Raw genomic sequence first — 21574 nt, forward strand, 5'->3', positions numbered from 1 at the left:
GGAATATGGACATAAAATTGAAAGAAAGTCCTTGAATCATATTGACCCCATTGCATAAATAGGTCGATAAATAAAATGATATCGAGTCACATTTGTGCATGAAATTTGTTGGGTCATCCATCGCAGAAAGTACAGAGAAAATATTCGGAAATTTGGTTCATATCATATGCATATGTACATATGCATGTACATATATACACACCCCTTACTTACGTTACGTAAGTACGTACATATGCATTCAATACTTCTGCTCTTCGATCCGCCTCCGCTTTCTCTCATCTGCTGCTTACTCGCTCCTCTATCGAGGGTAGCAATCAAGAGGCTCGAATGCGGTCTGAAGACAAGAATATAATGCAAAACACCCGCTCAAGAAAGCAAATAGAGAGGAGAGAGTTCCACGACCAGCATGGCCTAGAACGTGGAGAATGAGTCGAATGGGGAGCTGTACAGATAAAAATGATCCATTTCCCAGAGACAAGAGTTTGAAAAGGATTGGAAAATTGGGGGCATAGTTGGCCCTCACAACTATTGCTTCCCAAGAGTTAGGGACTGTTTGAAGGGAGACGATAAATCAACCCAGATTTCGTCCTCTCTCGAATTCGATATATGAAACAGGTCATACATCACCATCGCCACACACACACTCATTCATTCACCACACTAACCAACCAAGCACCAACCAAGCAAGACGCATCACCCTCATTTTTATACATGCATATATATAAAAGGACCATAAAAATTCGAGGATATTAACACCGAGAAAGTGTGCGGAAAGTGAGCAGACGGCGGCACAGGAGACGAACGAACGAATAATATGAACGGTTCGTTTCTGTGGTTTGGTCTCTGAAATGCCATTAATTTTTCTTTCGTTTTCCCGTCAAGTAGGACAGTCAAAAGACGGAGTTGCCCAAGGAGAGAGAGACTAAGGAGAAAAAGACGAGAGACAAATGTCCCGGTTTTTTTTAAGGATCTTTCTTCTTCTTCTTCGTAGTCTTCCAAACCTTAAGAATTCGCCACCATCCAAATCTAAATCCAACCCGTTGAACAGAACGTGGCGATTGACTTGATTGGTAACACCAGCAGCAGGGTGACTTTGGAGTAATTTCATACTTAAAAGTAAATTACCGTTCAAAACAGGCAGTGTCAGCGAATGTGAAAATAATGGCATCTTCGCCAAAGAAACTTACATAAAGCTGGCTCCAGACTTCAAGAGTTTGACCCTTTAATTTTAACCCCACAAGTAATTGTCCCCAACCATCCATTTAAACTTGTATAAGACCATAGCAATATTCCATCGTTATCCTTTTACTTAGTTACGGATTCAACAAAAAATATCTGCGCCAAACAAGGGACAAAAAGGCACCAGAGTCGTTTATCATCTTCAACATCACACCAAACCCTATTGATTGAGATTTCAAAGGGTTCCGGACTGACATAATGGCACACAGAGAGAGGGGTTGCTCCGATGGAAAGAATAAACATTAGTTTGAAATGGCATTAAAAATGGGCTGACCAATGCCAAACTCTGGCACCTACTTTAATCCTCACTCTATACATTTTTATGCAATAAGGTTTTTGGAGAGGAACGATAACCATATAAAAATGACCCTTCCTCCTCAATTGAATCATAATGGATTGGTTCAACAAGATGCACAAACGAGTTCTATGATAGCTACGAACATTAAAAATGAGTAAAAATTCTGTTCATTTTTAACTCTTAAAGAACGCAATAAAACATCCTTGAGTCATAATTTTTATACATCTTTGCAAACTAATGGATGTACAGAATCGGCACATGGCACTCGTTAGTACTTGTTAAAACCTGAAAGCACCTTGTTATTTGAGCGGCTCTTGAATATCGCTGCTTTATGAGGCATTCTTCCTTTAATATATAGGAAAAAAGACGATACAAATAACTTGTACCCGAGTGGAATTCTTTAATCTAATCGTAAATAGCACTTAAATGATAGGATCAGAGTTTGCCATTAACGCGAAACCAAATTCCGAATGTTTTCATTTTATTGGACCTCTTATTGTCGCACCCCAATGCAGCGACTTTTGTTTAAAATTACAATTTTGCTACAAACCAATGTTGCGTAGTAAACTTTCTTCAAAACTCTTGCAAGTTGGTCACATGCATCATAAAGCAACTGCAATCCAATGATAACACTTTGTTAGGAGGGTCTCATGACGGCTGAATTGCAATGAAATGAAGAGAATGTTCGTACATTATTTCGTCTGACTGTTATTTGTCCCTCCCGACTAACCCCCGGGCGGAACAGTCCTTAAATGCTAAAAGTGAAATGATCTCGTTCGCTTCCTGGGTTTCGTTATCTACAACAGGAGATCACATTAATGCGATGTGATGTTACACATTCGATTGCTCAAAATGGCCACAGATAAGATAAATCAGATCCTTCTTTATCTACAGAAGTGCAATTCCAAACTCAAAAATTATGCAGCAACCCATTTTCCCGACCCGATTTCAATCTCACTCTAGACCAAATGTCGTTCTCATTGTTGGGAGGCTGCTGCTCAGTCACAACCCTTCTCATCATCTGCTATTGTTTCATACACACATTATTCATGTCCTTCCAGAATAATTTGTTAAAAAATTCTGATGCATTCTAATCTAACTCTACATGAAAAATCTAGGGACAATTACAGCACTAAAAGTGTCTCATTTGTAATTCAAAATTTGTCCACGCTTTGACCCAATGCCAAACTAAAATTATTGTCCCTAAAAACCCACACCGAAACTGAACCCTCGACCAAATCGACATCGTACCTCGGCACGTCTTATGATTCCATAGTGCTCCTGAACTTGAATAGCACAGACAGCCACTAAAAATGCATATACAGTGCTGAGGTATGGGAAGGAAGGGTTCAAGAGCAGCAGTTGTTTGTAAAAAAAAAAAGCTGTACAACGGATGAATTGAAATCGCAAAAGGGTGACGGGAATCGTGGCGGTGCGGTACATTTGGTGACACACTCTTATCCTCTCCGCACAAATAACACCTTTATAATGGGCTTCTCCTCAATGGTTCTCTTTTTACAAGTTCTTTACAAGTCCCCAAGGTAACTGCATTAGGGGCGACGGCAGCTGCTTGTAAATCCAACTAATGCTAATATCAACAACATGAGCTAATCAGCACGACATCCTACTCACCAACATGTTCCGATCCAAACATTTGGTAAATAAATACTACAAGCTTAAATGTTTAATAACTTTTGATTTGTTGACAAACAAACATTGGACCCAAGTTTTCATGCGAGTTTTTTTAAATTTTAAATATTCCCGTCTTATTTGGTTCTGTTGAAACTTTAATTTTCCTCAGAAACATGTTTGTTATGTAAGCGAATAAATTTCAGATTTAAATAGAAGTTGAAAGATTACAGAGAACAGAAGTTAGAAGAGAAAGTACAAAACTATTTATGAGACGTGCGGTAGCCCTTTGGAAAAGCGTGGTCTCGTTTCATCGATACAACTACATCCGCCACAGCAGCAACATCTTCCTCCTCCTGCTGCTTATCTTCTCACCGATTCATAACATTAATGTTGAGAAGAAATGTAAGTCAGGGTAATGTAATGCAATTTTATAAGGGAGAGGAAACTAGGCTACATTTGGGTTTCCAGTCACGTTTGTTCACGTGCCAACAGCATACGATATTAGAAATATTATGAATATATTTAGTTTACTCAGCTCGCCAATCCAAAATCCAACCAAAGTGGCTGCCTCCTCCACCCACATCACTTTATCCATGCCGACTATCTCCTTCACGAACCTCTTCTTCTTCTTGCCAATGGAATGGAATGTCTCCCCGCACGCGTTTATTTTTCCTGACAAAATTTGCCTCTTGTTGATGCGAGAGCCAAATAAGCTCAAGCCGAAAAGAGTATGCACCTAGCTACGCAAAAGCTGCTGGAGGAGAAAGCCAAACAAGTCTGCAATGTCAGTCTGGTTCAAGTGCCGGGGGATTGGAACTTAGTACCTGGGAAACGTCACCCAAAAGTTCCGATCCCCTGGACATTTTAGTTATGCAAGTTACAGGGAAACGGAAAACACTTGTCGCAGGATTTAGCGGGCTTCGATTCCCCGGTACCCTCTTACGCAAAAGTTACGATTCCCCGGAACCCAACATTTTTCTTAAATTTTTCATAAATTGGATATATTTCCAAGAAAAAATTTTATTGTCTCAAATTAACCTCCCACCAATGAAGAACATTGGATAAAAAAATTAGAATTTTTTATAGTGGCGAAGTTTCCTAAAATCGCAAATATCTGACAAATTTGAGGAGCGGCAAGTCCAAAAAGGTACGGGGAATCGTCACCCAACAATTATTTTCAGGGAAAAATACAATTATTTTGAGAGAAAAATAATTGTAATACAGTTATAACGTAGTAATTGTAACAATAACTGTAAAATAACTGTATTTTTCCCTGAAAATAATTGTTGGGTGACGATTCCCCGTACCTTTTTGGACTTGCCGCTCCTCAAATTTGTCAGATATTTGCGATTTTAGGAAACTTCGCCACTATAAAAAATTCTAATTTTTTTATCCAATGTTCTTCATTGGTGGGAGGTTAATTTGAGACAATAAAATTTTTTCTTGGAAATATATCCAATTTATGAAAAATTTAAGAAAAATGTTGGGTTCCGGGGAATCGTAACTTTTGCGTAAGAGGGTAAAAAGCTGAGTGTTTGAAACTGCTTTCCACGGCTCAGAAATAAGCCTTCAATCATCGACGGCACCGCTGAGACGTACTTGGCAAAAATAACTCTAAATGCAAACTTCAAGCCTAACCCGAAATTTAAATTCCCAACTTTACATTTTCTGAATGAAGTTGAGCTTAGGTTGCCTGATCTTCTCGGAAGATTCTCATGGGCCAACCCGGACGACAATGAAACAAATCCTTTTAAGTAATGAATTACATTACCCTTGCTCATTTAGACAGCGACATGACACCCAAAACTGGGGCGACCAATTGAATTAAATTATCCTTTAATCCTGATTATTGCATTATTATTACTCCGATCCGGTAAGATCAAAGGAGAAATTGCGTAATAAATAAAAACAGGGTTGTAGACTTGGACACTGTTTTCCATACAATTACATTATTGGACCCTCACTCACAGCTTATTCATTACCCAATACGTTTCTTCACCCAGAAGGTGAAATATAAACGTGTATAAGAACTGGTGTGTAGCGTGTATGCAAGCAATCTTAGCCTCGAATCGAGGCAAGAAAAGCAGCCGGACTTCCAAATCGCCAGCGTCACACCTTTGTCCTTTTCCATCCACCACGACCACCACCCTCACAACTCGGATAATGCTTGTTAAAGAAATGTGACCGTGTATAAATTTGTCTCCGACACGGCACAGCTGACATAGCACCAAACTCTCCTGGTGATTAATGGGCGTGTTCGGTGACATTTAGCAAAAGTGGAAGAATGGAGGTGAGACTAATTGAAGGAATGCCGCAATTTTTTTTTACTTTCGCATTTATATTTCTTCTTCTATTCACGCAGCGAATGTTCCTATTGTATGTGATTTAAAATAGGTAAAATATTACCTTTTCATTTCTCTGGGCTTGTCGATAGGCAACCCTGTGATTTCTTATTTTGTACGTAACCATCTCCTACCGCACCATCATCATCATCATCATAGGGAACCACTAACATTAAGATTTTGTGAGAAAATCGTGAGCAACGCAAGCATGCATTATATTTCCAACACATAATACATACACATCGCCTGGAGAAAAGGAAGAGGAGGTTGGTTCGAGACTTTCCTTACGTAATTCCATGTAAAGGAACAAGTTGGATTGAAGTTAATCTCAGGCTCAACATTGCAACGTATGTGTGTCTATAGGAGCGTATGCTACACCTCTTTCTTTAAACCCAGTCACTCACTACCTGCACATAATAGATTAAGCAAAGAGAAAATCCTTCCATTTATGCGATTGCTTTCTTCCATTTTCATTACTTATACTCACAATGAATAGGCGAACACAATGCTGTAGAACTGAAGACTTTTTGACTCGGAGTTTAAGACTTTCCACTCCCGTCTCGCCTTCCCTAAAAGAGTCGGATAAAGGCGAATTTTCTTCCTCCTCCAGCTGTGGAGACCCAAGATAAACTCAATAATGCACACCTACATTTCTCCTTTCGTGGGAAGAGCAAAGTGCTCAGTCAATCCCCAGGAAACAAAAAAACAAATGCTTCTCTCATTACTAATACTTTGCTTATGCTTACATCATCTTGCCCACATCCATTCCTGGAGAAATCCTATTTTCCTCTACATTGCGTCTCCTTGTTGTTGTTGCTCTTTCTCAATTTGCACTCCTACGCTCACAACAATCTCAGATTTCGGAATTAGAGTAAAGTAAAACAACACTTTTATTTCGCCCAACAACAATCGGCACGGGAAATATTGATCTTGCTCGAGTCTTGCTGTGTTGGAACATGTAAACTCGCATTTTCCCCCGTAGAGGATTTCTCAAAACGTGTCGGTCTAAAGTGAACAACGCCATAGTACAAATGCAATCAATCATCTCCTGGTCTGACCCCACGGTATGAAAATTGTGTGATGTGAATATTAAGAAAACAAGCAGCTTGTTCCAATCCCGTCTTGCTTTCAGTTCAGTCCGCGTTCAGCGAAACTTTCTATTTATACTTCGGAGAATTTATTTAAACAGGAATCAAGTTTGGTAATAATGCAGGCCGGAAAGCAGCGCACGTTAGTTGACATTTGGCAATGCACAAGAATCATTTTCGCATTAGATTCGGATTACGAGTCAGTGCAGATAAAGTGGCAAAGAAACACTGCTCCTATTTACCTTGGATTTTGCAACATACGTGTACGTACGGGCCGAGTCTTTCTTCACGCTATACTCACGCGAGGCAAATTCCACCAACAGGAAGCATTAGAGTGGGTCTTTATTTATTTGATATGGATCAGACGCAGGTTGAGCCGGAGCAGTCAACAAACAGAACGTGATGATTTCGAGGTTCATGAGATTTTTCGAATACGAGTAAAATGACTCAAATTTGTACTTGAGTCGAGACGGGAAGAAACTATATTTGGTGGAGATTCGACCTTTAGACGGTTTATCCAGACGAGGAAATCTGTATTCAATTGCTACATCGGGATTTCTCTGTCTGTTGTCTGTATGTCACGAACACGGACCGACGGCTGGAATCACCAAAACCAGCTCGATTTGTCCATATTGACTTTTTGAAAATGCATAAACTAAATTTGAATCTGCTACTTCGCATCAATAAGAAAAGATTACATAGCCAACCAAACAGTCAGACATGACATAATAAGATCGGAATCAATACCAAAAATAGATGTGAGCAACTATCTTCTTCTGCAACTCTCTGCCATATGGGGAAAGTTTCTGGAGAAATTACATTTTTGCAGACGTGCTCACATAAAAAAATGACGAGAAGAAACCAGAGAAGAAGAACTAGTTGGTCTCTCAGAAGAAATATACAAGACTGTTGAAGCGTGCTGGTCAAAAGTGCTTCAATGAATGTGGATCGAGTCAAAGCGAATTGGGAATGAGAAGTCCATCCAACCAATTTCATTTTTCCGTGAAGTGAGCCCACTCTGCGAGAACTAACGAAGGTAATGGAGACAAAACAAAGGGATCTATACTCGTTGGAAGCCCTACTTGTGAAGAAGAGGAGAAAAGTCAAAGGGAAAAAGGTCGCTTGGTTAAGTTGCAAATTGGAAACTTTCACCTCGCCTCCCTCCATCTTTGCAACATTCAAAGAGTACGAGAAACAAGCCACAAGTTGTTATTTCGTAATGGAGCTGTGGAATAAGGCAAGAGAACCACCAGGACACGCAAAAAACGTCAGACTTTTGCTAGTCCTCGTACCTTGTCCGTAGCAAAAGAACACCGTCCCGCCGACAACGAGGATACAAAGAAAAGCGCTATAATCTACGCCAGAATCATGTTCAAATTCAATTCACTGTATCCTCGCCGCCCGCACTACGTACGTACGTAGGTACTCACCTGAGCGTGATGTAGAGCGTGCAACTTTTGACTTTATTTCCCACTTCGGCTTTTGTGACAATTGAACGAGCCTTTAAAAACTAACAGACTTTCTCTCTCTCCTTCCATTCCGCAGACCGAGGACAAGTTTAGACTCGGCTGAAAGAGAAAGTCTGTGTCTTTGTCCCCTCCTCTTTTCTATAGCTCGAGTAGTTTACTTTATTCTGTGTTGTTGGTAGCACACCGCATTGCCTGCACTGAATGGAATTGAAATCGAAAAGGTTTTTTTTACTTGGGTGGAAGAGAGCCGAGGAGGGAGACAAAGAGGTCAAATGATCAATTACTTTGACAAGAAGGACTGTCAATCCACTACCTACGGAGAGTGATGCCGGATTCGAACAGGTGGACGGACGGTGGTTCTTGTGGAATGAGAGAATATTTCTTTATTTATGTATTGATTCAGCAGCGGTCAATTTCCAGTTGAAGTGATGCATAACAACAACAAAGGGACAAATTGAAACGATCTACTTGGTTGTATCAACTGCATCACATTAACCTACAAAATTGCCTGAAATTTGAGATGGTAGTAAAGCTCGTCTGCCAAATGGTATGGTAAAACAAACAGATTTTTTAGACTATTTTTTGCAGTACAACTTGGAAATGTAGAAAAATAAATAATAATCTAGAATGATTTTAAAATTCATCATAACGCATCAAGTCATCATATCGCACAAGCGAATTTATTGCGAGATGGGAAAGTATGTTTATAGAATAAAAGCATGAATATTTTATGAACACGTCAATACAGTGCAACAATAGTTGTTGCCACCGAGGAGGAAGAAGAAGAGGAAGAACAAGTTATGAAAGAGGCCGGAAGACAAAAAGCAAACTTGACTCAGAACGGGAATCCCTGGAGATTAATAACGCTCTTTATTCCCTCATCTTCGTCCGACTAATATCAAGATAAGCATATCTGGTATCTGGCTTCTTTTTCGTCTTCTTCTTCTTAAAACCAGCTTCAACTCCTCTCAACTCGGCGGAATAAATGAAAGGACCAACAACAAAAGTCAAGTGGGGGAAATCGTCGTTGCTTTTTGTCTAGAAAGAAAATTTTACAAATTACTTGGCTTATCCAGCCAGCCAGACTATGTCGTTTCGCTGGTTGGGCATCGTGCCCCTCTCAGTCACTCAGTCAGTCATACGGCAATTACATAACTAACCGGCCAAACAGGGCGTATAGAAAATTGAACCTAAGGAGAACCAAACCAAGAAGCAAACCACACACGGAGACCAGACACTGATAAAAGAATCGATAACATTACATTACTACAACCTTCCTTTAACTTAGCGTAATTACATTTTCCCACTAATTTACGAAACTTGTTTGGTCTAGAAAAACTATGTGCAGGAGAACGATTATAGGGATGAATCCTCCAAGTTATCACTCCACTCACAAATTCTTATTCTTCTCTCTTTTTGCAGCCCGTCACTAACTCGAGTCAAGCAAAAAGGGGCCGAAAACATCACTTGGACAAGTCTGTGGAATCTTGTTCTATCCTCTCGGCGGTGGAGGAGCAGTAATAACAAGCAACCCGGTCTCATCAACATCATCATGTTATAGACATTAATTTCCAGAATCTTGACTTGAGTTTGGATGGCTTTGTCATCGTCATGTTGCTGCCCCCGTTACCTGCCACCTCGTCGCACTGTCAGCAGATTCCTCCGTCTACGTATATATTTTTATATGGGTCAGGCTACATGGTTGCGACCGTCGAGCACTTTACTAGCTTTACATTGTCGTCGTACTTAACCAAATGAGCGAGGGAATGAGAAGGAAGAAGAAAATTAAGGGAAAAAAGTTTGGAAAGATTTTCCCCAGATTCCATTCACATTCCTTTTCCACCAAGACAGATATGAAGATTGGGACATCACTGTGGGAGAAAAATAAGAAAACTTCAACCTCCCTGCTTTCCTCTTCATTATTCAAGGGAGGCAATCAAGAGGAGGAGGAGGAGGAGATTTCGCTGGATTGACAACCATGCCAAGTTGCGCCATTTTCACAATAACACTCCTGCGAAAAACTTGCGAAGCGTGTTAAATAGAGGAAAACCAAGTTATGTATATGAAGTTACATGTATACGCACGTTAGCAAAGTCAGTAGGACCCACCAGCCAACTAGTGACTAAACAAGTCACAGAATTTATCCCCCTTTTCCTCCGTCCTGTGGAATTTGTGTTTTCATTCCATCCCGATATTGGAGGCAAAGAGCATTCTCGTGTAATGATTAATTTTTGTTTTTTATTTACCTAAGCGCATATGTCACTCATATCAACCCAAAGTCAAAAAATCTTTCCGACAAAGCCTCTCACAGATTAGATAGATCAAAATAAGACTCCAACCCAGCAAGTTATTAGGCCTCTCAGCATTATAATCACATGGCCAACTAGGAAACTCACTTTAACTGAATAAATTTTGCACTTTTTCTAAATATAATTATCATTTCTTTCGGCACCACTTTGTCCAAAATGGAAAACACCGTCAAACATTTAATTACAAAGATGGCTTCTTTATGTTCACCTCTAATGGAAAGAATGCAACCACTACTAACCTGTGTTGCATATTATGCATTAGGCTGTATGGCAGGCTGTGTGGTATTAATGTGCATTTTATTCACTGGTTGTCACCCATTTCCGCTCTCTGTGGATTTATTATCCTCAGAAAGTATACCCAACTTTCTCCAACTCTTCCCAGCCTCGTTCTACTCCCGGTGTAGGCCAAATCCAATAAAAGTGTCCGAGTTGGATTGAATTACTAAACGAAACAACTCGCCCCTTAACCACAACGTCCACGAGCGTGTGACATCTAAAACCATAAAATTTGTGATGCCAAATCAACCAAATGGTATTAAAACACGTTACAAATCAGCTGTGGGTGCAATCATCTTGCGTAGTTAATAAAAAAATAAATCGAGTGGTGGAGTTGCTTCCTACGTAAAGTTACATAAATAGTTATAGTTACGTAAATGCATGATCCACCTTTGTTTCACTGTTGTTATTTGCTTTGGTCAGTTGCCTTGCCAAAGGTTAAGTGCCTCTCTCTCAATTTTGTACGCGGCCAGCCAGCCAGCTCTCCGCACAATCAGATAACACACACACTTTGCCATCACCAGTGGGTAGACGAAGTGATGGAGAAAGTAGGAAAAGTGGCTCAAATGTGCACTCCTTTTACCCTTCTCTCACCTCGCAATTTATTTTATCAAATCCTTCCTCTTTCACGCCACAATCTTCTGGCAAGAGCTATGGTACATAGGTATAAGGTACATAGGTGGGTAGCAGGTCTAGTTGGCTGCACGACTGCTTATCTACTACTACACCTTTCACTAGGTGTTTCTAATTATTACAACGCCAAACACACACCATTTCTCTTCTCGAAGCTTGTTTTTTTAAGAAAACTACAGGATGAAGTAAATTAACTTTGTGCTCGTAATTTGATCACCAACTTTGTCAATTGATATAGAAGAATAATAAAAAAAAGTGTCAGGTAGGATATAGTTGTAGGATTGCTACGTCGTCTCGAAATGAAATGCGAACGATTGCATGCCGCACTAAACGAATCGACCGTAGAATAAAAACCTGTACCATTTTCTCACCTTAAATAAAACTGTTTGCTGAATGTAGCCATAAAAAAGGAAATAAAAATGGCAAAAATATCGCAATTTCAACTCCTACCTCTGGTATTATTGCTTCAATGTAATCAAGCAAAGGCAGGGCTTGTGATCATTAAATAAATGGCAAAGTGTTGAGGTATTATTAGAGTAGAGTGGTCAATCTATTGATCCCAGAGTATTGTAGAGCATTTCACTCCATTGTGTTTCACCAAGCAAGCAACACTTTCACTCGTTCCAAACACATTTCTAACCAAATGCAGCCAAAACGACCCCCAAACATTTACAACAACATGCGAGAAAGAAAAATGACATTCTCTACCCACCACCGCCACACATCCCACACCCACCGTGCATTCATGACCAGTAAGCTTTGAATATATGGTTTCTAGTTACTTACACACACAATGCAGCCTTCCGTCCGTCCGACGATATGGCGGATGTAGAAGAACATTAATTCAGAGCCACTTTGGTAAATAAAAGTGGATTCATCCTTCACTCACCCACTCGCGCACACACATAAAGAAATAAATTGACCAAAGCGAATTGAAAACGACTTGAATCCCTGTGCAAACACGAAACAATGCTCGAAAGAGGACAACTCACCACCGCCACGTTAAGTCTTTAAGTCCTCCTCACAGACGATGAATGGAATCAGTGGCAGAATGACAAGGACGAAATGAAAGTGAAACGTGGGATCAACTCCATTGATGAAAAAAAGTGAGTCAACGCTAATAAATATTTCTAAAATACTTTCTCCCCGCTGCCACATCTACATATAAACTATGATTGTTTTCCATCTAATGGCGAGATTAGCGAATGGAATATGTGCGTACGTAGCTGTTTGAGGAGTAAATCAGAAATATACGTACGCCGGCCAAACTTTTGAACTTTAGTGAAGGTAATTTTGCCAGGCGGAGTAAATTGCAGATTTAATCATGACATTATTATGAGAAATAGGAAGAGGGTGAGTGAGTTAAAGCAATCAAAGTAACGTTGTATAAAGTCAACAAATCCAGAGTAACGGTGTAGCCAGTCGAGTATGTAGCAGGAGAGTTGCCATTTGTGTTTCGGTTCCACTTAACTTATTAAAACTTTACGACTTTATGTAATATACAAAATTACAAGTTTATACTGACTATAAAAACGATTATAAATCTGGTCAAAAATTTCCATGTTGCTCAATCTCACATCTGAGGAATACCAACGAGGAGGTAGAAAAGATCCTGACATGACAAAAGGTAATAAGAAATGGAGAGTCATGATACACAAGTGAAAGCTGAAAGGTATTCCACGTGTGTGCGATACGTACGGTACGCACTGGGTGCATACATTCATCCGTAAAGTAAGTATGCAAAACAACATATTCTAAACACGTAGTGGTGGCAAATTAACAAAGTTAATACACGAATTAGACAAAGCTTGGTGAAATGTAGATCGGTTTGGACTTGGGGTTCACCCACTTTTCCGCTTCCTCCTAAACAACACAACGTCAGTATTGTTAATTGCGAGTGACGCCTGCTGACCAGATTTTATCGGAATTTGGACCCTATGAAATGAAAACATATCGTGTACTTTGTTAAAAATGCATTGAACCTTTCACTCGCTGAGGTGTGGTGTAGGCAGGGGCTGGGCCTGTAGTATTATTATCTAATCACATAATTGATTCATAAGTATGTAACTTGAACCTTTCCCTCCGGAGAATTAGGTCAGCGTCATGTGAGCCGTTTTGCGACGACGACGACGACGACGTGACTACCAGTTAGAACCGGTGGACGGAGATGAAAAAATAGGGAAACGGAAGTTAACTCCTTATCTTTGTCTTTCCCTCCGCTCTCAAGGACCAAGTTAATCTGCAGCGTCTCTCTGTCTCAATGAACCAAGACGACTTAATGTATTGATAAGATTCGATTCAACCCAGAAGAGGATATCAATGTATCAATAACTTTCCCTCCCAATCTTCATCTCGCAATGTTATCACACATCCCGTATTCCGGCTGGACAAAGAGCATCTTTTTCAGGTCATCTCATTTCATTGTTTGTAACTTATTTCATTTAGCCCTCTGTCAGCCGACGTTCCATATCACGAGAAGATGACGCCAACAAACAAAGTCCACCAACAACTAACTCGACGTCAACCAGGAGAAAGTTTCCAAATAAATAAACCTCGGAATAAGATAAAGCCTCGTGTTCCTTTTTCCTCCTCCGCCGCGAGAGAGAGAGAGAGCGAGATGATCCAACAAAAGGATGTTGAAAGGGCTTGAGAATCGCTTCATGGAGGAAAAGAGAGCGTTTCTTCAGACAATGAGATGATATGACAAAGGTAATCTAATGGAATCACCTCGTCTTTCCTCTCCTCAGACTTAGAAGAAATCTCCTTGACTCCCAAAGACGCTGCTGGTTCTTCTTCTTCTTCTCTCGTCTATCATCAAGTGATAAACTGGCAAATGCCTCCTTGCCGGGCTTAACCGAAAAAATGAGGGAACAAGAAGACATTTCTACGTCGTAGTCGTAGTGAAAATACGGTTAGTTAGAGACCAGTCTTCTGAACCACGTGTGTCGTACTGAACCAAGTTTCGCAGCCACAGGATCTCATTTTTACTTAATACGATAACAAAAGTGGGCTATCAAGGGGAATCTTGCTAATAATTTTCTCAAATAGAAAGTACAAAGGATGCACCGCCAAGGCCACGGATGATGTCACCTAGTTTAAATTAGCCACTTGAAGAAAGGCTCCGTCTCTATCTGAATGTGTCCTCGTTCCAAATGGTCATCTCACCATATTGTACGAGTCAACGCCGACCATGAATATACTTATTCACACGTTTCGCAAATTGCAGTTTTGCAGTTGACGTGACCTTTTCTGTTTTATGTGGAGATGTTTTTGGGCATTATTTTCCTCAGGTACGTATGATTTAGTATTTTGTTTATGTGAACATATAATTTGGGCGTTGTTGAAAACCCACGACTAATAATATTTAATGAAGGTCATTTTCACTTACCAAACCAACTTGGTTAATCGGAATCCGATCGGGTTGAGCACGTTCGAAACTAATGCATTCCTGGCCAGATCCAAACGCCAACCACCGAGGTGAACTTGACAGCGCCTTTTTGCATGCGGCTCGCACCGTGCATCTGCAATTGACACAAGAACAGTTTAAAATAAGTAAACCACACCAAGATGGCAAAGCAACCATTCACAATAAATCACGCCGAGGAGCATGTACTTTAAGCAGATATGGAAAATGTACAAGGGTACAATAAAATTTTACAACGTTTTTAAACTTTTACAACCGGAAAATCATTCTAAAATAAGTGCCAATGAAGCACAATGTCCAATGTTCTCTGCTCCATTTGAGGAGAGGGGAAAGTTGGTGATAGTCAACAGTCGCAGAGAATGAAACATGTCAAGAATTTTATTTTATCGCACTTCTCCCGGGTGGATATTTCATTTCATAATCCATTCACTCCCAACTTTGTAAATTCTTTACAACCCTGACCATCAACTTTACTACTACTTTACAAAGTCCCTGCATCTCTTTCCGGCTACTTGGACTTTTTCGTCCTGCTCCTCATACTACCACGACTGCACATCGTGAATTCTGACAAAATTGGAATCAGATCTTGGAGGGGAAAAAGGCGCATATATCCGTGATACATATACATTACTCCTTCTGCTCAGCCAATATTGTCCACCCTTACAAATATATTCCATATAAATGTATGGCTAGAAGTGCGACCTTCAGCAAAAATTAAATATATGCGTTGTTTCCCGTTTGACAGGCACGAGCAAGGGATAAAGGTTGCTATTCTTTTCCTACTTTCGCTGTCTCATTCCATGCACCACGAGGAGAATGGTACAAATATGTATGGGTGATAAATGGGCCAGATGAAACTTCTCTAAGGGTTGTTTTTTTAAATGTTTGTCTAGATTAGGAATCATGCGAGACAATACAATTTATTAAATTGCTCCATTTTCAGCAAGCAATAATATAAGTGCATATTGGCAAGATTTCACTGCAGCACGGGACGACAATGGGGAATGGAGTAACCATATTGTATTGATAACCAGTTTGCGATAAGAATATCTTGGCCTGGAAGAGGAGGAGATGATTGTCTTTCAGCATCGACTGTTGGAAAATTCATCGTCCCCTCCACGAACGAAATATCTGAACGATCAGTCATCATTAGAGCTAATTAGGCCCACACAGAGAGAGATCTAACATTGCACCCAGTAGACCAGAGTAAACAAATAAGATTAATTACAAATGAGGCGAATTCAGGGACTGGTTACCAACTGCAAATTTTCAGTTGGTTTGAGACCAAACAGGAAAATGGGGTTTAAGCCGTTGCTGCTGGAGGCGATCTCACTCACAGAGTCTGCACAAATATATGGAAAAGGAAACTGGGCAAAGTTCTGATTAATCGTTATTCCCTAAATGGTGAAAAACAGACATTATGAGAAATTGAAGTGAAATCCAAAATTAATCAGGCTCATTTGCATTGGGATGAAATCAGGAAGCGATTAATTCACGAATGAGGAGAGAAAACATTTAAGGAAATTTACGCCATTGTGCAATTTAGTGATTGTCTGAATGAATGACTAATTGCTCTGTTCCTTCTCCTTTTTCGACTTACTACTACCTGTTCACAGGCAGGCAGAGATTCAATTTATCGGAGGAATAACTTTTCGAGGAGGCACACGCATGTACGCAGAGGGCGAGAAAGAGAGATAGATTTCTTGGTGGTCTACTTATCTACTTGCCCGAGGTGCAAAAAAGGTGGTCCTTTGTGCTCGATGGTTAATAGCACCTGATTTAAAGACCTTACAAGGACAGTGATACGAATTACGAATTAATGGCAAAATGTCAATGCCTTTTATGCATATCGCGCTCTGAAATCCACTCCCCCACTCTCCATCGATGTCCACCAACTGCTCAACCGATGCGGCAGCGGCGGTGGTACCACAAAAAAACTCTGAACATAACCCTCAATCGTTATTCATAATCACGCACATTATCAAATCAATTAAAGGTTTAACGACTTGTATCCTTGATTCCCGTCCAAAAACTATTATCGTTTATACAGGAAAAGTCGGTATTTATATAATGTACAATTAGCATAACTAATAAGCAATTGATTTCCAAAATTGCACTTTTGCCCATTATTATTTAGCGTAGGCCATCATTATCTACTCCAATCTTCTGCTCGTACATAGTTATTTTTTATCTCTCCTTCATATTTGCTGGTTTAAGGTAATATTACCACCTGTATGATTACACGTATTGGTCTAGTTTTGCAACATCCGGTCGTCTCTGTGTATGAATATGTTTAAACCCGCCGACAAAAATCAACAAACTCAAGAATTTGAAATAATAAAAATGAGAATAAAAACTGGGACTTTCCCACCACGCCACAACTCCATGAGAGAAGACGTAGCCAAAAAAATTTATTCAGACCAATTTACATTCTCTCCAGCCAGTGTACGAATTCAGCAAAGTGTAAACCAACACAGCCTCCCACTCCAGGCTTATTGAATAATGTATCTAACAAGAACAAGACACATTTCCCACGAAAACCAACCAACTCTTCTCATCTATGCTATATCCGCAAAAAAGTGGAAATGCAATTTTGCCATGCCCACGCTTTCTCATAGCTTCACACAGTAAGCACAGCAAAGCAAACACAACTTGCCATATTCGTTCATGGAAAAGAGAATCATTGAAACGTAGCCACAAGACCGAAAGGAATATCAATGAGGGGAACAAGACATCACCATGAAGGAAGACGAAAAATGCAGTGAAACGTGGAAGTAAAAATAGTAAAAATACTCTCAATTTTATTTACTCACTCATACCTACAATTCTAGGAATATCGTCATATAAATTAGACACGAAACTCAACCCTGCCCGTATCCATACTCGCAGATAATGCACACACACGAAACTAGGGCAGGATAAAACATGGCGATTTCACTTTTAAACCGCAATCTCTCCGTATAATGTCACCAACACGTAACCAGCGAGGCAAGTTATATGTACAAAGTTCGCTTTGCTATATACATACATTATTGCACTGTTGAATCCCAAGTATTTTCCCCACAAACGATTTTTATCCAGTACAAATCTGCTAGAAAGCAACTCAATAAGAACACAGAGATTCTGAGCTTGACAAGAACAAAAATGTGGTCACCAAACGGAGCGGTTGTCATGTCATGCGGGTTGACCACCGTGAATTGATGACATTCCTTTCCGCCCGTTTTCCTCTCGAGACAGAAAGGAAAGTTTCATTTGAGGAAATCCGTCAGAATTTGAAGAGTTGGCCCGTGCAAATTCTTTTCTTCCTCGTTCGTCTCTTCCAATTAGTGGACATAAACCGGATTGTCATCCGTATACATACAGATGTACGTACGTACAACACATCTATAGCGAGTTAAAATTAGCTGGTTTGGTAGGAAATAGGTAAAAATTTTGTGGAGAAAGTTTGCGAAAATTATTAGAGCAAGCACAATCGAATTTGCTCATTCAGTGCAATGGCCAACTTCTTGACGGAACTGGAATTACGTTACTCACTCTTAAGATTAGTCAAGTATTCTCCTTATCTTTCTCCACATTGCGGTGTTATACATTTCTGCTAGGTTTGTAATGAACCAACTTATTTATTCCCTCCCATCTAAACTTTAACGATAATTAGGTTAATAATTTAGAATTTAAATTCTTTAAAAAATACATATTCGGGACTAAACTTGGGAATAGAGTTACAACAAAATCAGTCAGTTATTTCAAATATCTGACCCTACAACCAAATTCATAATGAACGTACAATCCGTAAAAGTATCTGAATTTATCTGATGACCCAGATTCGAAGTGGCAATGCAAAAATCCCAATGACCGCATTAATAAATGATGCAAAATATACTAGTAAATATTCAGATCCCGCAGTTCGCTACCCTCTTCTGCACATACAGACAAACTTATCAGAGCAGAAAGAAATTAAGAGAAAACAAAAGAAAGAAAGAAACGGGTTCCAAGGCACATCCGCCTCCGTCTGCGAATAGCAAGTCAACACGACGACTCGTAATGAGCTACTTATTCTTGCGATAAAGAATTTACCCAGTCGGGAAATAGTTCAAAAACGAAAATAAAATGAAGACACAAAATTATATTTTTAGTGGGAAACAACTCTAAATTATATAAATTTTAACTTATTCGAAATTTTTTAAAAACAGACATAAGGAAACAGCAACTGAAATATGGTATGATTTTTTACAGTTTATACAGCAAACCCAATTTCCTGCATTTTGAATGTGGACCGAGAAAGAACCCTCCTCGCCATAATATTGTCGGATTTCGAGTAATGTATTCAGCTCAGAGTTTGAACTGGGAATCATCGCGTTTGTTTGCTGGACTGCGGAAACCTTTCATAACGAACATTACGAGCTATACATCCAACCAACACTGCTGCTGCACTTTTCCTCTTCTGGTGAAAACTGCTTTCCAAATAACCGAATCCAGGAGACCACAACTTTTTCTCCAGGAAAATAAAATAAGAGACCTGTTAAGGGGAAATTTTCTCAAACCCCATTTCGGTTTCCACTTGCATTCATACGCAGGCCATAAAATAACCCAAACGATGAAACGCATGACAAAACTATCATGGTAAATATTTAGCGTCCTCACTCTCATTTCCGTCCTTACCGCAATCATATACATACAAAATATCTCAAAAAGATTGGAAATGATAGAGTTTTTCAAACCTTCACACAATGCAGATAGTAAAAAAAAATAATAAAATGACAATGTTGGAAATTCAATTTCTTATTATCAACTTAAACGGATTCCAATTTACATCAGGGGCAAGAATGGGTATTATTTAGATGCTCTTATTTTCAAGATCTATTGATTTTGCTGAAACGAAATACGATTTCTGAGAGGTTTTTGAATTCATGTTTGAGTTATTTTTTCATGACGTGCTTTTAACCTTTGATCAGATTTGCACCATTAAAAATTCAACACTTTCGCCTCTTCTTCTCAACTAATGACTCATGCGGGCTGATTAGACCACAACTTTCAAAGTTAAATACAAACCCATCAAAGAAATCCTTTCATTTTTTATACGCTAAGCACTTCAAACAGCTCTCTTCACGAAACTTTTCTCGAGCACATCTCTCGGAAAACCAAGGAGTACATACTATTTTTGCTGACGATAATAATAATGATGTGCTAAACATTTTCCACCCTCGTAAGACAAATACGAATTGTGAACAAAAAAGCGTAAGGACAAAAAGAGTTACTTATACAATAAATGTAATCCCAGGGGGGAAATGTGTCTGGAAGTACAAGTGTGACCAAATGAACCTGCAGCTTCTCGGGGTATGTTCCGGAAATGGTTTTCACAACTCTTACGTATTCCACTCCTCAACTCATCTGATCTGACAGGCTTTGAGAGTTGGTGAGTCCAGATCTTCGTTTACGTGTGGTTCTGGTGGTGAAGGCGACGATTGAAACCATCCCTGAGTGTCCTGCATCTCATTACCTCCACGCAATTTCCTCTCCCCTTCTCCACCGTCCTTAATATCTGCCCACACACAATCCACTTTCTCTCCCCAAAGCCGATGCCCTCAATTGCACTGGACACAAAGGACACAATACGACGACGACGAAATCTAAATCCCATCCAATATCCTACAAAATACGAGATACGAGCTTCTCCACCAGACCACCCACCCACCCACTCATTTTAAATTCCCCCTTCAAAAAATGTTGATCATTTCAGAAGAAAGTCTTCCCGACTGACGAGACGACGGTGCAGTTTTTGTTCGTTTTGTTTGGAAAACAAGATTTCCACACAATTTTTTTTGCTCATTTTTAATTCTATTATCCGTCATCAGTTGGGAATGGGAGCTTAACAGAAAGAAGATGAGGAACAAAGTGGGACGAGGAAGGTAGGAGATAAAGCAGGGAAAAGCAATAATAAAAATAATGCTCTCAGTCAGATGAGTCTTATCCGCACAGACAAGTTGTGGCAGAATGGAGAGAGAAAGCTCAAGTATATCGATACTTGTCTAATCCCTTCCCGGAGTTCGTTTCTCCTACTTCTTGGGCTGGGCAGAGGATTACTATCGTCAGGCTGAGAAGGGGCATTTTATTGCTGCCACAATGTATGAATGAGCATTGTGGCACAAGTCTCGGGGTTTGAAGAAGATTTGAAGCTGGGTGGTGTCGACTGAATGGATGGAGTAGGAGGCAAGCAGTGGGGGGAGGAATCTTTGGGGAGAAAAGATGAGAGGCATGAAATGAAAAGCAACACTTAAATTCACTCTTTGGATTCGATTGGGCTTAAGGAGATGATGATTGCTCGTGAAGATCAGTATCCAAGCAGCTATAGTCGCCCGGATACCAATTCCGTTTTCAAGGGCTCCTTCGTCAATCACGTGATTTTGTAAAATCAACAACTAAATTAAAGCAGCAAGAAAGTAAAGTAAAGGGAGAGAGGAAGAAAAAGAAGAAAAACGTGTTCAAATAAAGGCCTTCTCTTATTCAAGTGTTTCCTTTCCTTTAGTTCACTCCACTTCAAACTCGGGGAAAAATGCTCTTAATATTACTAAGCAAATAGAGAAATACTTTCTTTTACACGTTGGTAAAATAATCATTACGCGAGATGGACATAAGATATTAAATTAACATGGAAAATATTTAATTGTGTAGTTGTCAACACAGACAAAGAAAATAAATCAATGGACATCCACGAGTGGACGAAAGCAATTAGTAATGTTTATCAATGAAATTAAAAATGTATTATTTCCGGACAGAATAACAAGATAAACAATGACGACATAAATCGATAAGGAGGAAATTGTAGACTTAAGATTCTCACTTGGTATCAGTGCCACTTAGGATTAA

General features: G+C 39.7%; 1 protein-coding gene across 1 annotated transcript in view; it reads right to left on the reverse strand.

Moving 5' to 3' along the window:
* The window catches only part of LOC110851471 (plexin-B-like), a 156332-nt gene that overhangs the window by 34734 nt on the left and 100024 nt on the right, over positions 1 to 21574 (reverse strand). Inside the window, exon 9 of the mRNA XM_035853117.1 lies at positions 14675 to 14807. Within this exon, the coding sequence (XP_035709010.1) occupies positions 14675 to 14807 (133 nt within the window). The remainder of the gene's footprint in view (positions 1 to 14674; positions 14808 to 21574) is intronic.

Source organism: Folsomia candida, unplaced genomic scaffold (genome assembly GCF_002217175.1).
Source record: "Folsomia candida strain VU population unplaced genomic scaffold, ASM221717v1 Fcan01_Sc006, whole genome shotgun sequence".
NCBI classification, from domain to species: Eukaryota; Metazoa; Arthropoda; class Collembola; order Entomobryomorpha; family Isotomidae; genus Folsomia; species Folsomia candida.